This window comes from Hakea prostrata, chromosome 1 (assembly GCF_041222555.1).
Source record: "Hakea prostrata isolate BN-2017 chromosome 1, UWA_Hpros_2, whole genome shotgun sequence".
Classification (NCBI taxonomy): domain Eukaryota; kingdom Viridiplantae; phylum Streptophyta; class Magnoliopsida; order Proteales; family Proteaceae; genus Hakea; species Hakea prostrata.
Window position 1 is genome coordinate 5,031,917 of NC_142600.1, and position 21,138 is coordinate 5,053,054.

Here is a 21,138-nt window from a genome sequence, read left to right on the forward strand (position 1 = left end):
TAAAAGCTATATTAATGACAACAAATTAATCATTCTCAAACGTTGGCCATCAAGAAAGACCTAGTAAATTGATTAACTATCTTCGTCTTCTTCTTATTCTCCTACTAGAATTTCTTATCCTATCTGTTCTACTGAAGCTATCTTTTTCTGTTAATCAATATACGTTATGGCTGGTCTTCATAATATTCGTCATGGTCTGAAACCAGTAATGGCGATGCTGCTGATTCAGTTAATCTCTGTGGGGCAAAATTTACTGTTCAAGTTGGCTATTTTTGATGGCAGAACATATATACATGCAAATCTTGGTTGCTTACCGATCCATATATATTTGCAACTAGATATCTGGCTCCCATCGCCAGCTTCTTTGAATATGATCCATCCTCAACAACTATTTCCTGGCTCCCATCTATGTTAAATCTCTTTTGTAAACTTCAGTACTGGACACAGAAATTAACAGGAGACAATAGTTGGCATGGATGGTTACACTTGAAGCATTCCTCGGATGCTTATTTGGGTATGTAAATTTTTATTTTATTTTTGCTAAAGGTCATTTTATTAAATTAAGAATGAAAAAAAAAGAAAAAAAGAAGGAAAATAACATCATTAAAATTTTCCAGTTGTTGAGCATGATCTGTGCCTTCTACCTCACTCCCATGATAATCCAGAAAGAATATCATTATAAAAAATTTTAAGGTAGAAAAATCTCTTCTCTATAAGAAGATTCAGTGATCTAAGTTTGATTATTCATTCCATTGTATTCTCTCTCTACCAAGAGTCAATAAAATTTTACCATTGCTTTAAAAACAATTTCTCTTCATCTATTTTTTGAGATTTCATTTTTTTCATGTAAACCTGCAGACATTGAGCTAAGTTGCCTCTTTTCTCCTTGCCCAACCAAGTTGATTGTTTTTTTCCTAATTAGTCTTATGATTCCTATTAGAACTGTTGGATCAACCTATAAATCATGAGACCCTAAGTTCTTCCCATAAACCGAATTTCAAAAATCCCTTTTCTTCAAATTGCTTTGTGTGGGCCCCCTCTTTTGGTAACGTGTATAATTTGAGGGACTAAGTGAGAGATTGAGAGTTGGGAAGAGACTGTGAGATAACTTAGACATTTGTACCGGAAGGAGAAGTATTTCGCGAAAACATTTTATAATACAAAAATAAAAAACCATGGTATAAAACAAACTATATACCAAAGTAATAACCCTAGCATATAGCAAAATATATACCATAGTTCCTTGTTTCCATAGCATAAAAGTCCATAATAATAAGAATTGTGGAAGGTGATAATTAAGTGGAGTAGTTGGCTAGTTGCTAGGGTTTCCAAATACCGTAGCCAATAGTCAAATACAGTAGCGTTGGGGCATCAAGACAACTAATTGCGACCGTAATAACAACTCTAGAATATCGCCCACTAGTAAGTTAATATGATGGTGACAAATAGACCTGTCGATCGGATTCGGCTCGGGTATAATTGTATTCGAATCCAAATCTCATTAGACACTACCCAACGGCAAATTGAAAGGCATCCGGATCTGAATCTCGAACTTTATTGGATATCCGAAAATAATCGGATCCGATAAAATATCTGATTTTTTATTGGTGATTGTCATTTTTCTTATTTTTGTTTTTCAATTTTAAATTTCCGATTATTGATTACCCGTTTCCTAATCGGATTAGTAGCCTCTTTTTAAAGAAAATATTTCATCCATTCTTAAGAAAATTCCCCCCCCATCCATTTTAAGAAAAAAATATTGAATCATTTACTCTATCCGGATATTATCTGATCCTATAAACAATTATAAGAATCCAAATCTAAATCCGGTTGCTTTACAAACTAATACAAATATTTTTTGGTAAGAAAAATTCCGGATACGGATACCGTTAAACAAATATAAATGTGAATTCGGAGGTGAATTTCAACTATCCATTCATAGGTCTAGTGACAAACAACCGTAGTATTAATTATACTTTTGATACGGATCACTTTGTTGCATCATTTACCCCAGAAATAAGATTCTGTCATGTATACTTTAACATTCATTTACCACGGGTGTTAAAAACCGTAGTAAATATAGGCAACCATTTAGACCACCGTTTATGCAAATAGAGTGTTGAATATTTTGGATTTGTGTCAATAAAATCTTACCTTATTTGCTTTTACTATATTAATTCTTTAAAATGTTATCGGGATTCTGAAGTTAATACCTTAATTTAGCAATCAAATCAAACCAAATAAAAATAAGATCAGATCAGATCAAATCAAATCAAATCAAAATTAAAATAAAGGCTTTTATAGAGCAAGAATATTCATTTATCTTCACTGTCTGCTTGATCTTTTGACCACCATTCTTCTTTTCTATTTCATCCTTCTCAAATTTATGTTTTTACGATTCATGTATGGCTGATTTTTATAACGTATTCTTCATATATGGCTTGGTGATGGCAAGGATGTGTTAGTTCATTCTTCAGGGTTTCGGGCCCTGAAGAATGTCACCGAGATAATCACTATGGAGCTTAGATTTACTATTCAAAATTAGCAATCATTGATCGATGGCATTAACCTGCAAATCTTGGTTGCGTATCAAATGCATCTTTGTAACTATTTTCAGGGCTGCTGTCGCCTTTTTTTCTTATTGAAATTAAGGTATGTTAATCTCTGAAGAGTTTAATTTATTTTTCTCTTATTTTATTTTATGGGTTTCATTTGACAGAAATTATAGGATTACACTATGATCATTTACCATCTTAATAAATCCAGTTAAATGTGTTGTAGTGGAGGAGTATATACTATCCTTGAAGAGAGATAGTCTCAGTCGAATACCATTCAACAAGTTAAAATGGAGATGAACAGATTCTGACACAGTTGCATAGTCATCAAGGAGCTATTGCGTCTGGTTTTTTTTCACTATTGTAAGGTTGCTGGGTTGGTAAGAACAATACTTTTCAGTAAAGATGTTGTAGTTTTGATTCTATTTCATGCAATGCATGGTATGTTACTAATTAATATCCCACATTCCTAATATATAAAAAATCCTATGTTTCAAAAAACACATCCGTTTCTTATTTCCCATCATCAATATATGAAAATCTCTGTTTCAAAAAAAGAAAAAAATCATTGTGTTTCTTACTTTTTATTTTGGAGGAGAGAGAATAGTTGCCTGTTTTATTCAACTCCATTAATGGCAGTTGAAATATTTATGTTTGGTTAGGATCTGGAAATGAAAGGAAGGAAATCAAATTAAAACAAATCAAGATTAAAATATAAATTCGTAGTGTTACCTGTCATCATCATTACAATGAGGATTACGCCTGGAGTTGTTCTTGTTCTTTGCTAAGAAGAAAAACCCAAAACACTGTAGATAATTTTTCTCCCAATTACTCAGCTACCGTTAATTTGTTGTAGCAGCGGTATGGCTGATCTTCCTAACATTTTTCATAGCTTGAAACCAGTAATGGCGATGCTACTGGTTCAGTTAATCGCTGTGGGGCAGAATTTAATGTACAAGTTGGCAATCGTTGATGGCATGAATATGCCAATCTTGGTTGCCTATCGATGCATATTCGCAACTATTTTCATGGCTCCCATCGCCTATTTTGTTGAAAGGTATGTTCATCTCTCTTGCCACTTTTTTTTTCATTTCTTATTTGCTTCGGTTATGAGGTTTTCCTACAGACTTGCATGGTTTTAAAATTTGAAAGTCTAATACCATAGAAAGATTTTTTAGTCGATAAAACCAGTACTTTTTAGTAAAGAGGTCACAGGTGAGCTCCCTCTGATATATGTAATAGTTCTTACCCCGTAATATAAAGCTGATATTCTGAAAACAAAACAAATTGAAACTGGAATGGGATATTAAAATCACCGTCTGCAGAAGATTTCATATCAGAATTGACCTAAATTGGTTCAGTAATTGAAGATCTAAGCTGGTTAAATTCACCATATACATTCGTGAGTAATCTCTTTTTTGTATACTTTATTGCACACAGAAACATCAGACCAAAGTTGACTTGGATGATTATCATTCAAGCATTCCTCGGAGGCTTATTTGGGTAAGTAATTTCTTTTGTTCAACTTGTAATGCAAGGTAACAATATGGAATTGTGTATTATTTTATTGTTAAACCCAGAAGTTAAGGTAAAGGTTGAATGTTTGGCTTGGTCAACTAGTTAAAGGTCAAGTAAAACAATCCAAGATTAGGGTTTTAAAAAGCCCAAACCAACCTACCCAAATCCTATTATTAGGACTGTAGTTAAATTTCTTCACAATGAGATGATAAAAGAACAACTATTAAGAAAATGAGTTATCTAACAACCAATTATTAATCCCTTAATCAGGGGACCATTGTCTCAGAACTTGTATGTGGCATGCATAAAGTTAACATCCGTGACATTTACAACGGCCATAACTAACCTAATTCCAGCAGCAACATTTATATTGGGTGCCATTCTTGGGTAAGTTTTTTGGTTTTTTTTCACTACTGATTCAATTCATTAATAAGAATATACATTTTATGTTATGTTGATTACATATTAATGACTCGATGATGAGTTTTGATGTGTTTGGCAAATCAAAGACTGGAGAGATTTGGAATTCGAACACCAGTAGGGAAAGCAAAGCTTGTAGGGACTATTATAGGCATTGGAGGAGCAATGGTGTTGACCTTCTACAAAGGAGTAGAGATCAACATTTGGTCAACACATGTTGACATTACCCATGGGTTAAGGCGTGAAGCTTCTAATAAGTCAACACCGCATGCTGGTAATTATGGTCTTGGCTCATTAATAGGCCTCGCTTGTTGTTTGTCTTATGCACTTTGGTTGATTGTCCAGGTATATATGATTCTATGATAACATATTCATTCTATTCTTTTGAAATTTTTGAATCACATTCACATTTCAATCATATTTTGTTTTGCTTTTGCAGAGTAAGATGAGCAAGATTTATCCATGTTCCTTATCAATGAGTGCACTTATGTGTATTATGGGATCAATACAAAGCTTTATTTATGCTTTATGTATAGATAGGAGGTGGGAGGATTGGAAGCTTGCATGGAACATCAGACTTTGGACAGTGGCTTATGCGGTATATATACACTGTTGATTGACAATTTCTGATGGAGCCCATTCAAAAACCCAACATCGTTAATTTCATGATTTTGATGGTGATGTAGGGAATAGTGGCAATGGGTTTCATGTTTACACTGGTTGCATGGACGATAAGAGTAAGAGGTCCACTATTCGTATCGGTTTTCTCACCTCTTTCATTGGTGGGTGTAGCAATATTGGCCTCATTGCTCCTTGGTGAAAAGCTACACATTGGAAGGTAATGTTTTATTTGGATTGGGAGCTAGAAGCACATTTAGTTATTTACAGGAGATGAGATCTGTATCAATTTGAGTCTTATTTACAAAATATTTGACAGCATAATAGGGGCTGTGCTGATAGTGATGGGATTGTATGCTGTGTTGTGGGGAAAGCATAAGGAGATGAAGAAGATGAATCAGGTCTCTAGAGAACCAGAGCATATCGAGTTGGTTACCACTCCCATCATATGTTCTTCAACTGCTACTACTGGGACGTCCATCAGCAAGCCTGATGTTTAACTTTTTATTATATGATGCCCAGATCAAAGGATTTAAAGCACTTTGTGTTTTGCCAAATCTTGTTCAAAATTGACAAATTGATTCTGTGATCGATACCATCCGAAGTACAGACAATACATTTCCTTCCTTGCTTTGTTGCTAAGCATCATGATATGTAGATTCAAAACCCAAGCACTTCAGAAAAGGCTTTAAAAATTGTTCCAGAAAATAACAGGGGTTGAGACAAAACTGCATTATTGTTGGTTGCTTGACCAACATTGCTGAAGACTCTTCTATTTCATCTATATCTTCCTCCTCTATTTCCTTCGTATTTATTGGTTTTCTTCTTGTAGATGATGTTGCCAAATGGCCCCTACTAGTTGCTTGATCTTTAGTCACCTGCATCAACTTTACAATTACAAAAATATTAGAGAAAAATATTATACCAACTCAAATCTCTAATTCTTCAACCTCTTCGGAAATAATTAATTAAAAAAATATATTAGAAATGATATCCATTCTACCAATGTTGACACGAATCAGCTCCAACCAATCCAAACATAACAAATGCATAAAATAATTACTCTATAGATGAAAGACAAATCCATTCCTACTCGTGTTGTTTTTCTGCTCATCATCAACCCGTCAAGGTCTGGGGCTATAAAGGGGTAGAAGGATTTTGCTTTGGTTCACGCCATTAATATGCTGAAACCATTAAATGTGATTTTAGGTAGCCAAATTGTACATTCGGTCGAGGTTCGATCTCAGACTACTCGTTTTTTTACAATAAAAATCAAAATCTTTACTAAGATCTCAATCAGACGGCCCACAATATCTTGCTCAATAGTTCAATGCATTGTTGAACCAAAGCAAAATCAGGGGAAGACCGTGTAAGGGCATGGAGTTTCGAACATAAGACTTTCTTGGAATATAATGTTAGAATCCCTTTATACATAAGGGTTGAAGATCCCAACTCATCTCTAGTGTCATTGGATCAGATTTTGGCCTTCCAACTCCCTTAATGGGGAGCATAGAGTGCTCTTAAGCTGATTAAGATGACCACAAGAGGACCTACAAGATTAAGATGATAGAGATTTTTTTTAATTTTATATTATTTGTAACTCTTAAGCTCCACATAATTTGTGCTTGTCGGACAGGAAAGATAATCCACACTCCTCCCTTGGGTTCCCTCTCAAGGAGAACTAACATTTTTCCCAACTCTTTAGAACCACGCTATAGAGAGTGAGGCCCACATGAAACCCATTATTGAGATCCTGAGTCTGTGTCACCTTCCTTAATGCGACACTTTTTATGACCACAAAAGAGGGACAACTTTCTCTTACCTCTGAATTTTTCTAAAAAAGTATTTATAAGTTAGATCCACGTCCACCATTATAAGTCGCTGAAAAACATGAAAGAGTGAGGGGGAGGCAAACTTGACTCATTGGGTGGGACTGGTAAGTGGCCGACTAACCTCGTGGTCCCCAAACGGTTTCTCACAAGGGGAAAGCGTGACAGTTACATTTCAACTAACCTAATTGAGGACATTGGGAAATGCGAAGTAAATCGTTCGATTTATCGATACACGGGACGGGAGCGATTTTTTAGCGAGGTTCCGATCAAAATCAGTGAAACAGGAGGAGTTCATATTGGAATCGAAAGATCAACGAAGCAATCAATCAAATTAAAGAAGAGACAAGCGAAATACAGATCGTAATTTACCTACCTTGTTATCCAGAGAACAGTTGATGCCGCTGAGGTTACAACTTGATCTGTTATTTACTTCCTTAAATCTCTTCCAGTGGTGTTTTGAACTCGTACAATCACCGGCGGCAACACTGGAACTGTTCCGTTTGTGGTCGGCGGCGGCGGCGGCGGCGGTACTGGAGCCATGGAATGTTAGGTAAGTGATGAGGAGGAGAAGAGATAGAAGGAACATCACCAAGAGTTGCAGCCTTATGATCCATGACTCTTCTGGAAATTCTAGTATGAAATTTTCCTCAAAACCTAACATGTCCCGTAAACTTCTGAAAATAAAAAAACGAAGAGAAAGATCAGAGAGAACCTCGGAAGGAGATCAACTTTGAGAGAGTGAACGTTGGGTATGGTAGGTTCTGTTTTAAAGAAAACGTTGGATGTGAATCATGTGATATGGAACGATAGTGACGTCATATCTGATAATATTTTTGCTATAAAATTGGAAAAGATAATTCCAACGTGGAAATCCACTCACCAAGGATCAAATTTCCCACACCTCTTTATTTCTCATCATTAGCACCATAACCTGCAATCTTTCCATGTTCAGTCCAAAATGGAGGCACTAAAGTACTACTACTTACTTACATTTTAAAAATATAGTAGATTTTCATTACATACATTATTCAAACTTGTCACTGAAAACTGTTAAATCATTATTTATAGGCTAAAGTATAGCTGAACAGACGTATGAATATGAATAGGTTAGCTGAACGACTTTGAATATTCAACGTCAAATTTGTTAAATTAAATCTGAATCATCTAATAATATTCTATTTTTTCTCCCATTATTTATGGGTTAGTTAAGTTTAACCAAAATATCAAGGGATGTCAATTCTGGTTGGCGGTAATATCTATTTCTTCTTCTTCTTTAATATATCTATAGGTTCAATACAAATACTTTTTTGGAGAGACTTAAAGGAAAAAAGACTGTTTTTGTGGGAGATTCACTGAACATAAATATGTGGGAGAAGAAATAGAAGAAAATGAAATTTAACTCTTACTTCAACGTTTTCAATGAAAAATTGAATTAATGTGTCAAATGAAAATCCAATTTTGAAATGTTTATGTTTTTCAAACATAAAATGGATGTCAGTACTTTAAGACCTCTATCTTGAGGAGTGCAATTTGAATAATTAAAGTTGCCGCATGGAAATCTCTCTCAATTGTAGGGTTCATGTTAGGGATGCTACTTGGCTTTGCTTTTTCTCTCAATTTGACAAGTTTTAATTTCTACTAGGATTCCCGTTATCCACTTTCTCGTCACTCTAGTATTCTTGGAGTTGAGTATTTAAAATGGTAAAAAAAAAATACAAAAGATTGTCCTTACACCTGGATTTTTATTTGCAGCAGCTACTGTTGCCAGCAGCCAACGGCTTAGATTACGCCACATAATCTAAATAAAATCAAAAGGTCAACAAACAATCGAATAAAGAGGGTTTACTTGTAAATACTACTTTTTATTTTCATATTCGAAGGGTTTAATACTTTGTTAATTCACAAACACAAACCCCTCAACTTACCTGAATCTCAAATCCCATTTCTTTTTGTAGACCGAGTTAAGGCGTAAGGTCCGACAAGGATGTCTTAGAATACGATTGTGGAATATTTATCTCATAAGCGAATTGATCCGTCCGATTTTATTTATATTACATGGCGTAATCTAAGCTGTTGGCTGCTGACAGTAGCAGTTGCTGCACATAAAAATCCCCTACACCCTAGGTATAAAACTTCTTTTGGAAGAGTTGCTACTGTATAATGGTCTCCAGGAATGCCATGGGAAATTGCTTGGGTGCTGCACAATTGTTGCAAATGGTCAAAGATCGATTGTCCATTTTTCAAAAGTGTGAATTACAGTTTTGAAAAATGGACAATCGATCTTGACCGTTAGCGACCCACATTAATTGAGCTCATCTAGACCGTTTGCAGGGCAAAATAATTGAGCTCGTATTGCAGTGACAAGATCCAACACCCACCTCAGCCCCCACTTTGCAGCCCCCACTTTGAAGAGGAGGGTCTGGGGTTGGGTTTGGTTCCTAAGAATGAACGGTGGGTGGGTTGGCATGAAAAAACAAGGAGAAATAGAAGTTTGGAATGCTTGCTTTTAACTCCTCTTTCTTTCTTTCTTTCTTTTCTGATGTATATGAATCGATCGTGACATTTTGTTAGAAACAACCAAATCTGATGTGTACTCCCAGAAAAAACCATTGGCGCGCGCTGTGATGGACCCCACTCTGCCGGAAAAATTCATTTCACTTTTAAAGAGTGTATATATCTCAGTGTCACAAATCTCTCTTCTTCTTCACCAGGAACTCCACTCAACTGGGTCGTGCTGCGTTAGAGATCAGAGAGAATGGAGAGAGAGACATCAACAGCTTCAGAGCTACAGCTTCCATGGAAGCCAAAGCTCGTGCTTACTGTCCTTGCTGCCATAACAGACGCTTTGCAGCGCCCCAACGGCACCATGTACCGTCGCATACATGATTTCTTTGACCTGAAAGCCAAAGCCAGAGATAAACCCGTCGGAGGTGTTAAAGCTTCCGACGTCACCATCGACGCCACCAAAAACCTCTGGTTTCGCCTCTACACACCTACTGAAACCTCCGCCGCCGTAAACCTCCCCGTCATCGTCTACTTCCACGGCGGAGGTTTCTCCTTCTTCTCCGCCGGTTCCATTTATTACCACGATCTCTGCCTCAGATTGGCCGGTAAAGTCCCCGCCGTCGTCGTCTCCGTCAATTACCGCCTCGCACCTGAACACCGCTTTCCATCTCACTATAACGATGGCTTTGACGCTCTCAAATTCCTTGACGAGACAGAATTCCCCAATTTTCCAGCGAATGCCGATCTCTCCAAGTGCTTCCTCGCCGGCGACAGTGCCGGAGCCAATATTGCTCACCACGTGGCATGCCGGATCGGAGATGCAGAGTTCCGGAAATTGAAGGTGATCGGACAGATATCTCTACAGCCGTTCTTCGGCGGCGAACAGAGGACTTCGTCGGAGATGCGAGTGACGAAGGAGGCGTATTTGGTGACGATTCCAAGAACGGATTGGGTTTGGAAGGCGTTCTTGCCGGAAGGGGAAAACAGAGACCACGAAGCGGTGAACGTTTCTGGTCCAAGAGCTGTGGATATAAGTGGGTTAAAGTATCCTGAGACGATGGTAGTGGTGGGAGGTTTCGATCCATTGCAGGATAGGCAGAGGGAGTTCTATCACTGGCTTCGAAGATCTGGGAAAGAAGCCAAACTGATTGAGTATCCAAATGCAGTTCATGCTTTTTATTTTTTCTCTCAACTTCATGAAGCTTCACAGTTCGTTGAAGAGGTAAGGAATTTTGTTTCATCTAGCATCTCAAAAGACCAAAAATGAAGTGAGTGAATCAAAATTATGAAACATAAATTTAAATAAATTATTTTTGTTTTTTTAAATTAAATCGATCTTTCTATGGTTTCTGGTTATGGAAAGCAAATTATTCCAATAAGGATTGGTTCATTAGGTTTGGGTTCTGTTAGTTTCATACTTTCTATGCGAGCTAGGTTATTTATTTTATGATAACAATTGGAATGTTGTTCATATGTTGAGGAAGTCATATCATTTGAACCATAACACATCATGAAATATGAGTTTGGGGAACAAACTTCTATTTGATCTTCGTAAATCTACAGATTCATATTTTATGATTGAATGAGTTTTAAAGTATCATGAGACTGAAAAGCTAAGAACTTTATGTTATATTAAGAGATTAAATTTTAATTACAATATGGTTGAGTAGTTTGAGATATTGGAGAAAATTGAAATCTTATGATGCATTTTTTTATGGCATTTCAAAGATAAGGGGTTTCGTTCACTTACTATTTCGAAGGTGGAGTTAGTAAGTCTATAGATGAATGAATGGTTAAATATAAACTTGATTTTAGCAGGATTCAAATGATCGAAGAAATTGAGAATATGAATAATTGCCTAAAAATTCATAGTTTTCAAGGATTTCAATAAGAAAGAGTCTGAGATACATTAGCGAGGCATATGAAGCAGAAAATACAGTAAAAGTTTGGTAATTAGAAATTAGGATTGAACTTTACCGGATCAAAGCTGATTAATTTTTATCATTTCCAAAAATTGATTAATTTTTTAAGATTCTAAGGTCCTAAAATTTACGGTTGTGCTTATAGAAAAAAAAAAAAAACAGTGGGTTTAGTTTCCAAGATCCAACAACTGTTTCCTTTTCTTCTTTTGTATTTTTTTATTTTTTTATTTTTTTGTGTGTAAAAGTTCTAATATTTTGTCCTATTTTTAATTGATAAAACATGTTACTTTATTATTTTTCATTACTAATCTACATTCAACCTAAAAACAAGGAAAAAAGAACCTTAATCCACATAAGCTGACTAACGAATCTAACGAAGAAATAAGGATTCTATTTTTGAAAATAATTATCAATTACAAATCTTGTGATAATTGTTTCCGTCCATCTAATATTCTATCATAAACTACTTAAATTACTCTTCAATGAAATTGACGAATGATAGGAAGACTGAAATTTACGAAAAATAAGATGTTGTCAACCCTAGAATTGCCAAGAGATTGAAAGAAATTGTAAATGACAATATAGGAATTAAGGTTAAATATCTAATTTGATTCAATCCGACATAACAAGACCAAAGTTAAAGATCCGTGCCTTCTACGGCATAACTTGAATTATTTTTCATTGTGTATGTTTGGTATCTACTATGGAACTTATTTTTATTTTAAGGTTTGTTTGGTTACATGAATCGAGAGATTTGAAATCTCTAGATTCATGAATGCGAGATTTGTACCCGTTTGGTTTAATAAGATTTTTTTTCTTCCAATTTGTACACTTATAGAAAGGGAAGATAATAAATAAGAAGAAAATAAGAGGGATGAGAGAATAAATAGGGATTGAAGAATTAGTTTCTAATTAGGAATGACATTTTAAATAAATAAGGAATGATGAGTTAGTTTTTAATTAGGAATGACATTTATACCTATTATATTACCTTTACAAATTGTTCTCAATATTGGAGGGGCCAAATAATGATATTTCACATGTGGGAAGAAAAGAAAAAAAAATTGAAGAAAAATAAGAGAATTAGTATAAAAACCATAAAAATTAAGCAATTAATAAGAAAATTTAAAAAAAGGGGGGGCATGGACCCCAGCTCCACTGTAGGTCCACCCATGTTGGCTAGTGTAGATAGAGTCCGGATCCTCTATCTAGTAGAGATATGCGCAACCTCATTTCTCTTGACCACAAATTAGAATGGGCCGTATGAATCCACCAAGAGTTTGCTCTGATTCAATTTGTTAGTACTAAGAAATGGACACCTTTCCTAATATGTGATGAAGAAATATGAGAGTAATATACACCTCAACTCTAATGGATAGAGGATCCAAATTCGAGTAGATATTGATGTATACTATGTGATGCATTCAAAAATTAATTAGTCATTGGGCCGTGCCTGCAAAACAAGATTAGGTGTGGGTTGGCTCCATGGTCGAGAAGCCACCTTTGGCTAGTTGAAGAGCTTAATTAAATAATGATAATTGAGGGAGACGATTTAGGTTCATTTGCTTTGTGTGATCCAGTACAGTATGATTTTGATATTTGCAAAATCGGTTTGGCACGGTTTTGTTATTAAATTGGTGTAGAAAAACGGTTTAAACACGGTATCTAGTGTGGTACAATTTTAGTACGAACGAACCCATGCCACTTTTGTTATTAGTTCATTAAGATCCTAATGAAATTGCAATCAAACAATCAATAGAATATGATATTAACATAGACAAAACAAATAAATCTAAGAAGAGGAGGCAATGACGAAATGAAAAACTAGTGAATTAGGGATAGGGTAAAGGTAAAGTGTTTTAATTGTAAAATTATACTTTCATTCCTTAATTTGGTACGGTACCAATTCGGTACGGTATTGGTACAAACCGACGGTATAAGTACCTAAAACCAAAACCGGATAATGAGGAAATTCGGTTTTGGTATGTACCGTACCGACTTTGAACGGTACGGTTTTAGACAACACTGTTCGGTACGCAATTGACACCCTTACATGTAAGACACGATCGCCTATCCCGAATTTGACAAGAACACGTCTCTTTCCATAACCGTTGAGTTCCTTCATACTTACGTTAGCTCTCAACTTGGTTGTTGAACCGGTCTCGACCGGACTAACGAACCGACCGTGGATCGTACGGTTCATTGTTATATTTTACTCCCTATGAGTCGGAATCACCTTCCTGTCAGATAGTACTTGTCTACGCTTTTTCACCACACATTGTGCGAGCCTATATGAGTGCAACTGAGAGTTCCTTATTGATATGGTTTCTTTTTCATAGATATATATATTTTTTTTGTTGTTGTGAAGTATTCCTACGAGCAGGTTGGATACACTTCTTCCATTGTATCTTGATGGGTGGATGGGTGTAGGAATGTTAATTCGTTGGGTTGGACCAGTATCGATGTGGAATTATGAAATTTAGACCAAATCAAAGAAAGTGATGAGCGGTTTGCTTTGGTTTCAGTTTCTCATATTGGTTAGTTTCAGATTATGAAAAAGTCTTTCATATTTTGGCAGTATTGTTGCACTATATTGGCATGATTTCGGTCTCTATGTTTTTATTTTATTTTATTTATTTATTTTTTTAAAATTTTAAATTCTAAATTAAATTGAGCTAGGTTATTTATTTAAAGATAACAATTGGTTATTGATCAGGCATGTTGTTCAAATGCTGAGGAAGTCATATCATTTAAACAATAACACATCATGAAATATGAGTCTTGGGAACAAATCTCTATTTGTTCTCTCTAGCCTTCATAAATCTACATATCGATATTTTATGATTAAATGAGTGTCAAAATATCATGAAACTGAAAAGCTGAGAACTTTATGGTACACTAGAGAGCTTGATGTACAGCATGGTTGAGAAGGTTGAGATACTGGAGAAAATTGAAATCTTACTATGCATTTATTTATGGGTATTCCAAAGATAAGGGATTTTGTTCACATATTATTTAAAAAGATAGCACTGAAGAGAGTGAATCAAAACATAAACGGTTAAATATAAACTTGATTTTAGCAGGATTCAAATCCGTTGGCGTTGGTAGTCAAGATTGGGTTGGAATAATTTGAGAAGATGAATAATTGGCGTTAGGAGTCAAAGGTTTTATTATTTCCTGTCCATAAGTCCATTGTTGCATTATAACTCAATTTTTACCCTCTCAAATTCTTGATTAACTTTTAAAGATTTTAAGGCCCTCACGTTTAACGTTGTACTTAGGCTCTTTTTTGTATCAATTATTATTCTCAGTTATGAGATTTTTTCATTCTATTAAATTGTTTGGCATCTATTATCATTTTTATTTTTATTTAAAAATAATAGAAAAACTTCCAAAATTTCATTCTCTCCATTTGTATACGGGTTTACTTAAAATTCTATAGTTAAGATGATGGTAGAATAGTCACTACATATTTCACAAAAATAAAAAATAAATTTTTTTTGCCTCTTTTCTCACTTGCTCACTATCATTTTCTAATAATTTTTTATTTTGACGCCAAACTTATTTTTCATTTTATATATTTTTTTATAACAAAATTCACCAAATTGTTTTTCATTCTTGACCAATAATGAATTCTTAAACTTATTTCTTTTAAATAGATAATAATAGAGAATGAGAATTGATACAAAAAAGAGATAGTAGAAAATATGTAGCTTTAGCTTCCTATAGTTTCCAAAGATCCAACAACTTTTTTTTTTTTTTTTTTGTAAAAAAAGTTATAATATTTTATCTTATTTTTAATCCATAAAACGTGTCTAGTTTTCTATTTTTCAATATTAATCTAAAAAAGTCACCAATCCACTTATGTTGGTTTTTTTTTTTGGTATGAAAGTGGGATCACAGGGACCCAAAAAGGAAAAAACATTACAACGACTCAGTCAGAACATCTGACTTTAAAATTGCCTCCAAATCTTGGGGCGGGTCTTGGAAATTAACCAAAGTAACGCCTGTTGCAATCCTCATTTTTGAGGCCCAATCTGCTGCTCCATTATCTGCTCTTCCTACATAGGAAAATCTCACATGGCCCTTTGAAGCCACTAGTTGCCGAATAGAAAATATTAAGGGTTGATATTTCCCTAGATCCATTGCTTGAGATTCAAGCATAATAACTGCCTTTTGAGAATCCGTCTCCATTTGAACCGGCCATGCTCCCATGTCAAGAGCAAATCTTAGTCCTTCTTTAATCGCTAGCAACGGCCTAACCTCCACATCCTCTCTTTCTTTGCAAAACCAGCTCGAAATTTGCCATCCCGATCACGAATAATAGCCCCTAACCGGGTAATATTATCCCGAGTGCTCACCGACGCATCGATTGCACTTGAACCATCCACGAGGACACATCCAACCCCGTTTCCTCTTTCCCATCAACGGGTGGAGAGCAGCTATTCTACTTGACTCCCAAGCTTTTTTTACCACCGCATAATAATCTTGTATGATAGCAAACCCATTTCCAGGTCCGATATAAGATTCATCATGAATATCTTTATTCCTCCAACCCCATAAGAAATAACAAACACCAAATTTCCGCCCGGAGACCATTTCGATGCATGTCCAACCAAATTCCCACAGCCATTCATGCCGACACAACCAAAAACCACGCTTGGTTCACGAGCTACCACTTGGTACCAAATACCCCGCCAATTTGAGTCACGAAACACATGAATCCCATCTTCTATCTCCTCTGGACAAAGATTACACGCACATCCGAGCTTCCTTTTCTTTCGTGAGTTTGTAAGTAACCGATCCTTACTTAATAGCCATAGGAAATGGGATATCTTATGTGGCAAAGATAATCTCCAAATTGCCTTCCACTTATGTTGGTTAACGAATCTAACAAAGAAATAAGGATTCCATTTTTGAAAATAATTAACAAATTACAAATTTTGTGATAATTGTTTTCGCCTATCTAATATTCTATTATGAACTACCTAAATTACTTTCCAATGTAAACAATGAAACTGATGAATGATAAAAGGACTGAAAGCTACAAAAGATGAGATGTTGTGTGACTTTGGGGTTTGCACCGGTGGTGTGGTGGGGTGATTTATATGTTCATGGGTGCTGGTGATAAATATCAAAGGGATTTACCGAGGGGTGAAGGATGTTTTTTTTTAATTGGTGGTTGGTGATCCATGTGGAGAGTCGGTGCAGGAGAAATACCTATACCCACTTAAAGGTCAGATATAATATAAGAAACAAGGGTATTTAATACATTTGTCTATTTTAATTTCATACGAGAATGTATTGGTAATTTCGTAATAGAAGTTAACTTTATTCAAAGGTATATAACTTTTTCTCTTTCTTTCCCCTAAAATCATGCATTATCTTTGGAAAATGCAACTATACTTTCCTTTCTTATTGACTCCCGGCCGAATAAGCTCTTATAATTTAACGTTTCACCATTGCCTTTGTGGGCTACAATGTTTTCATGTGAATTTAGGAGTCCGGATCAGCGACCCCGCGCCGGGGAACCCCCCCGCCCCGGGAGCACAAAGTGCTCCCCCCACGCTTCCTGACCACACACACAGTGGGGCCCACGGTGAAAAATACCTTTTGGAAAAAATAAAAAAAAAATTTTCACCAGTGGGACCCACTGATGTTTGTGGTCAGGAAGCCATGGGGGAGCACTCTCGACTTGGAGAAGATCCGAATTCTGAATTTAGTGTTCATCTTTCTACCAAATTTAATGATAAAAATTTTAAGACCATTCAATCAAGCACTTCACGACGGTTTAGCCACCACATTTTCAAAAATTAATTCAAATGCACTAATAATGGTCATCATAGAAAATGCCATTCAGATTTTTTTCATGTCACGTGAATCATGTGATCCATGTTAGAGATACAAGTATTGTATAAAAGTATTGTATTGTGTATTTTCTCTTAGATACCGTATCATGTATTATTCTGTCATACTATAAATACACATGTGTTATTCTCATATTGAGATAACAGAGATTTCACTCAATATTGTCTAATATGGTATCGACGCTCATTCGATCCCCGTCCGCTCGTCTCGCTTCAAAGCTTCTTTCGATCTTTCTTGTTCTTTTTCGGGTTTCGGATTAGATCCGTGTCTCTGTTGTCGATCTGAACTTTGTGTTTCGGATCTGTGTTTGATCTGTTTGTTCTGTTGTTCTATGTTTCGATCTTCACCAACTTCTTGCGTTTTTGTGTTTGTACTCTTTGTGAAGATCTGCGTGCGACTCTGCGTTTCGCGTTCCTTGAGATCTACGATTCTTCTTGTGTTTGCTATGTTTGCTTTGAAGACTAAACTCTGCTGGTTGTGCGATTCTGCTGGTTCTAAGATTCACGGTTGTGCGATCGTGTCTTTGGTTGTGCGATTAGCTTGTGTTTGATGTGTTTAATATGGTTGTGCGATCTTGATGTGTTGTGCGATTCTTCTTGTGTCTCTGAAGACTAAACTTTCTTTGGTTGTGAGATCCGGTTGTGTGAACTTGATTTCTCTTTGTTGTCTTGTCGAACCAACTCTGCTGGTTGTGCGATCTTGGTTTGCAGTATTTTTCTTCAATTGTTTGGGCCTTTCTTGAAGTGCTTTCTCCATCGTGTTTGCAGATTCTTTGGCTGATCTTCTTGGCTTCTTTCTTGTGATTTCTTGATATTTTTGGTGAAATGACCTCTGATTCTTCCACCTCTGCTCCACCCTCTGCTATGTTTTCATCCATTGAATCTTCCTTTTTCTCTGTGTCAAATGCTCATCATTTTTTGTCGGTAAACTCAATTCCAACAATTATTTAGTCCGGCGCTCTCAATTCATGCCACCGCTTCGTTCCCGGTTTGATAAGCTTTGTTGATGGCACGAGCCCTTGTCCTTCTCTTATCTTGATTCTCGAGTTCCTCCCCTAACCGCACTTCACTTGGCAGCGACATGATCAGTTGGTTCTTAGTTGGATCTTAGCTCCACCGAACGGCATTCTCAAGTGGTTGGCATTCTACCCTCTTCGCTGAATGCTCTCTCCTCACATTTGCATCCTCTCTCAAGCTCGGGTGATGCAACTCGAATGCAGCTCATAATTTGAGGAAGGGCTCGACTCCATATCTTATCTCTTCGCATCAAGCAAATACGATGCTCTTCTCTAGCTTCTCAACCCGACGACCGAGCAAGTTTTGTTCATTTTGGGAGGACTCGGATCGAATATCAATCGTTGTCACCTCGACTACCAGAGAGTCTCGCTCAGCTCACGATCTTCGGGGACTCCTTCTATGTGAAGAAATAAGGATTAACAATGCTCTTCATGATGTCACAAATCTTCGCTCAAGTTCTCAATTCTCTTGGATCCGAGTCTTAAACGCTCGTATGTGCACCCGGAGTAACTCAAGAGGCATCTCATCTCTCGATCAATTGCTCTCTAGGGGTTCCTTTGTTGGTGGTAGATATGCAGCTAGAGGTGCACATAGAGGTTATGGTGGTCGTTATGCTAACGAAGTCTGGTAGAGGTGATCGTACATTTTATTGTCATATTTGTGATCGGACGGCCACACACCTCGTTATTGTTTTCAGAGGTATGCTCGAGTCTCCTCAAGTTAATATGGCTCATCTGCGCTCATCACCCGTCAACATGCGCGCCCGATGGGTTCCGACTCGGGGCTTCTCATCACCACTCTCAATACAAAATATTCATTCACCGTGAGTATTAGGTGTTGACTCGTATGATTGGGGATGGATCAGGTTTGCCTATACGCCATATTGGTCATCTTCTTTTCTTTATGATAAGAATTTGTTCAAGATGACTGATGTTTTACATGTGCCTTCGCTTCAAATAACTTGTTGTCCGTAAGCAAGTTTTGTCGATAATGATGTTCTTTTTGAATTTCATGACGCTTTATATCAAGGATCCGTCCTCGGGCCATATTCTGCTGAAAGGTCATCTTGACAATGGTGTTTATTCTCTACCTCCTGTGAAGCATGTTATACATAAAGGTATTGCCTTATCTGCGTTAAGGTGACCTCGATTTATGGCATCTTAGGCTTGGTCATCGCATATCCAACGTCTCAAGAATTCTTAGTACTTTTCATTTACCATGTGTTGGTCCTCGTAGTGTTAATGTTTGCTCCTCTTGTCAACTTGCCAAGTCACATAAGTTGCCTTTACTGCTGTTTGCTCACACTCTGCTCCTTTGCAAATCATCTATTCGACTTATGGGGTCCATCACATGAGGCTTCGTTGAGGGTCACGAGATACTATATCTCTTTTGTTGATGATTTTTCTAGATATACATGGCTATATACTATCTCTCATAAGTCCGATGCCGTGAAGGTTTTTCAACATTTTAAGTCTCTCGTGGAGAATCAATTTTCAACTACAATTAAATCTTTTCATCGAGGGGTGGTGAGTTTCATAGTTTTTCTAAACTTTTGGACACACGGTATTGTCCACGGCCTCTTGTCCTTATACTTCGAGCAAAATGGGAAAGTTGAAAGGCGACATAGACAAATTGTGGAGATGGGTCTTGCTCTCTTGGTGAGTCGGGCTTCCTTTAAAATTTTGGTCGATGCTTTCTACACTCGTTTATATAATGAATCGGCCCTCTGCTATTCGGTTTGACTCTCCATTTCATAGGCTTTATCAACATGGCCTGATTATCATTTTTGCGGGTGTTTGGTTGTTGTTGTTACCCTCTTCTTCGTCCTTTAATTCTCATAAAATGGATTTTAGATCAGCTCCTTGCACCTTTATTGGTACAGCCCTAAACATCATGGATCGAGATGTTTTAACCATCCGGGAAGACTATTGTATCTCGCCATGTGATTTTTGATGAGTCATTTTCCTTATAAGCACAAGGTTGCCTAGTTTCTTGGCTTCTTCTTCAACTTCACAGGAGCTTCAAGATCTCTTTGGGCCCCATGTATGTCGCCGATTCTCATTCAACGTTGTTGAATCGCCAATGGTATTCTCTTTGTTTTGCGCACATGATGTTTCTACAAATGCTCGCCTCCGAATGGTGTTCCAAGAGTTTCGCTACTATCCAAGACCTTACTCCATCCGAACCATTTGTTAATAATAATGAGTTTTGTAATAATAATTGTACTACTCTTGGACTGTATGATAAGTCTTCCGGACTTGGAGTGTAATTCTTTTAATAATGGGTCATGTACTCCCTGTTGGTAGTAGAATTCCTAATGAATTGCTTACTGGTATTGCTGTTGGGCCTCTATTGTTAATGATGGGCCTTCTACGTTGCTGTTGGGCCCTAATATTGCTGCTGGGTCTTCTCAAATTGATGTTGGGCCTTCTACTGTTGCTGTTGGGCCTCTAATATTGCTGTTGGGTCTTCTAAAATTGATGTTGGGCCTTCTAATATTGTTGTCGGGCCTCTAAAATTGCTGTTGAGCCTTCTACCTTTGTTGTTGGGCCTTCTAATATTGTTGTTGGGCCTTCATAGTTGCTGCTGGGCCTCTAACAATTTGCCAATCTGTTCTAGTACCGAGTTTTTGGATGTTGCACCCTCTTCCATTTTAGAACCAGATGGTTTGCTAGTTCCTCCACCCTCCACTACCAATTCTATAGTAGATGGATCTAATACTATTCGACCCATTCTATGTTAACTCGGCTCAAGACGGGACCCGAAACTTCGAGTTCCACGGAGTTTTATTCCACTCGACATCCTCTTCCTATGCTTTGGTTGCCTCCGCTCAACCACTTGTGAACCCACTTGTTACACACAAGCATCTAAGCATGCGGAGTGG

General features: G+C 36.7%; 1 protein-coding gene and 1 pseudogene across 1 annotated transcript; both read left to right on the top strand.

Annotated features, from left to right (window-relative positions):
- Window positions 1-3,418: 3,418 nt before the first annotated feature.
- LOC149026877 (WAT1-related protein At1g68170-like) lies at window positions 3,419-5,611 on the top strand. Its single transcript, XM_089153817.1, has 7 exons — window positions 3,419-3,612; window positions 3,996-4,058; window positions 4,344-4,460; window positions 4,583-4,838; window positions 4,933-5,091; window positions 5,180-5,331; window positions 5,431-5,611. Exons 1-7 carry the CDS (start codon window positions 3,419-3,421, stop codon window positions 5,609-5,611), a joined length of 1,122 nt encoding a protein of 373 aa, XP_089009943.1.
- Window positions 5,612-9,657: 4,046 nt separating this feature from the next.
- LOC149026878 (putative carboxylesterase 18 pseudogene) lies at window positions 9,658-11,478 on the top strand (annotated as a pseudogene).
- The last annotated feature ends 9,660 nt before the right edge of the window (window positions 11,479-21,138 follow it).

What these genes read in the sequence shown, in the direction of transcription:
- LOC149026877 (XM_089153817.1), top strand. Translation starts at nt 3,419, where the DNA reads ATGGCTGATCTTCCTAACATTTTTCATAGCTTGAAACCAGTAATGGCG. An exon ending in CACTTTGGTTGATTGTCCAG is followed by an intron (nt 4,839 to 4,932) that starts GTATATATGATT and finishes TTGCTTTTGCAG; the next exon opens with AGTAAGATGAGCAAGATTTA. An exon ending in GAAAAGCTACACATTGGAAG is followed by an intron (nt 5,332 to 5,430) that starts GTAATGTTTTAT and finishes AATATTTGACAG; the next exon opens with CATAATAGGGGCTGTGCTGA.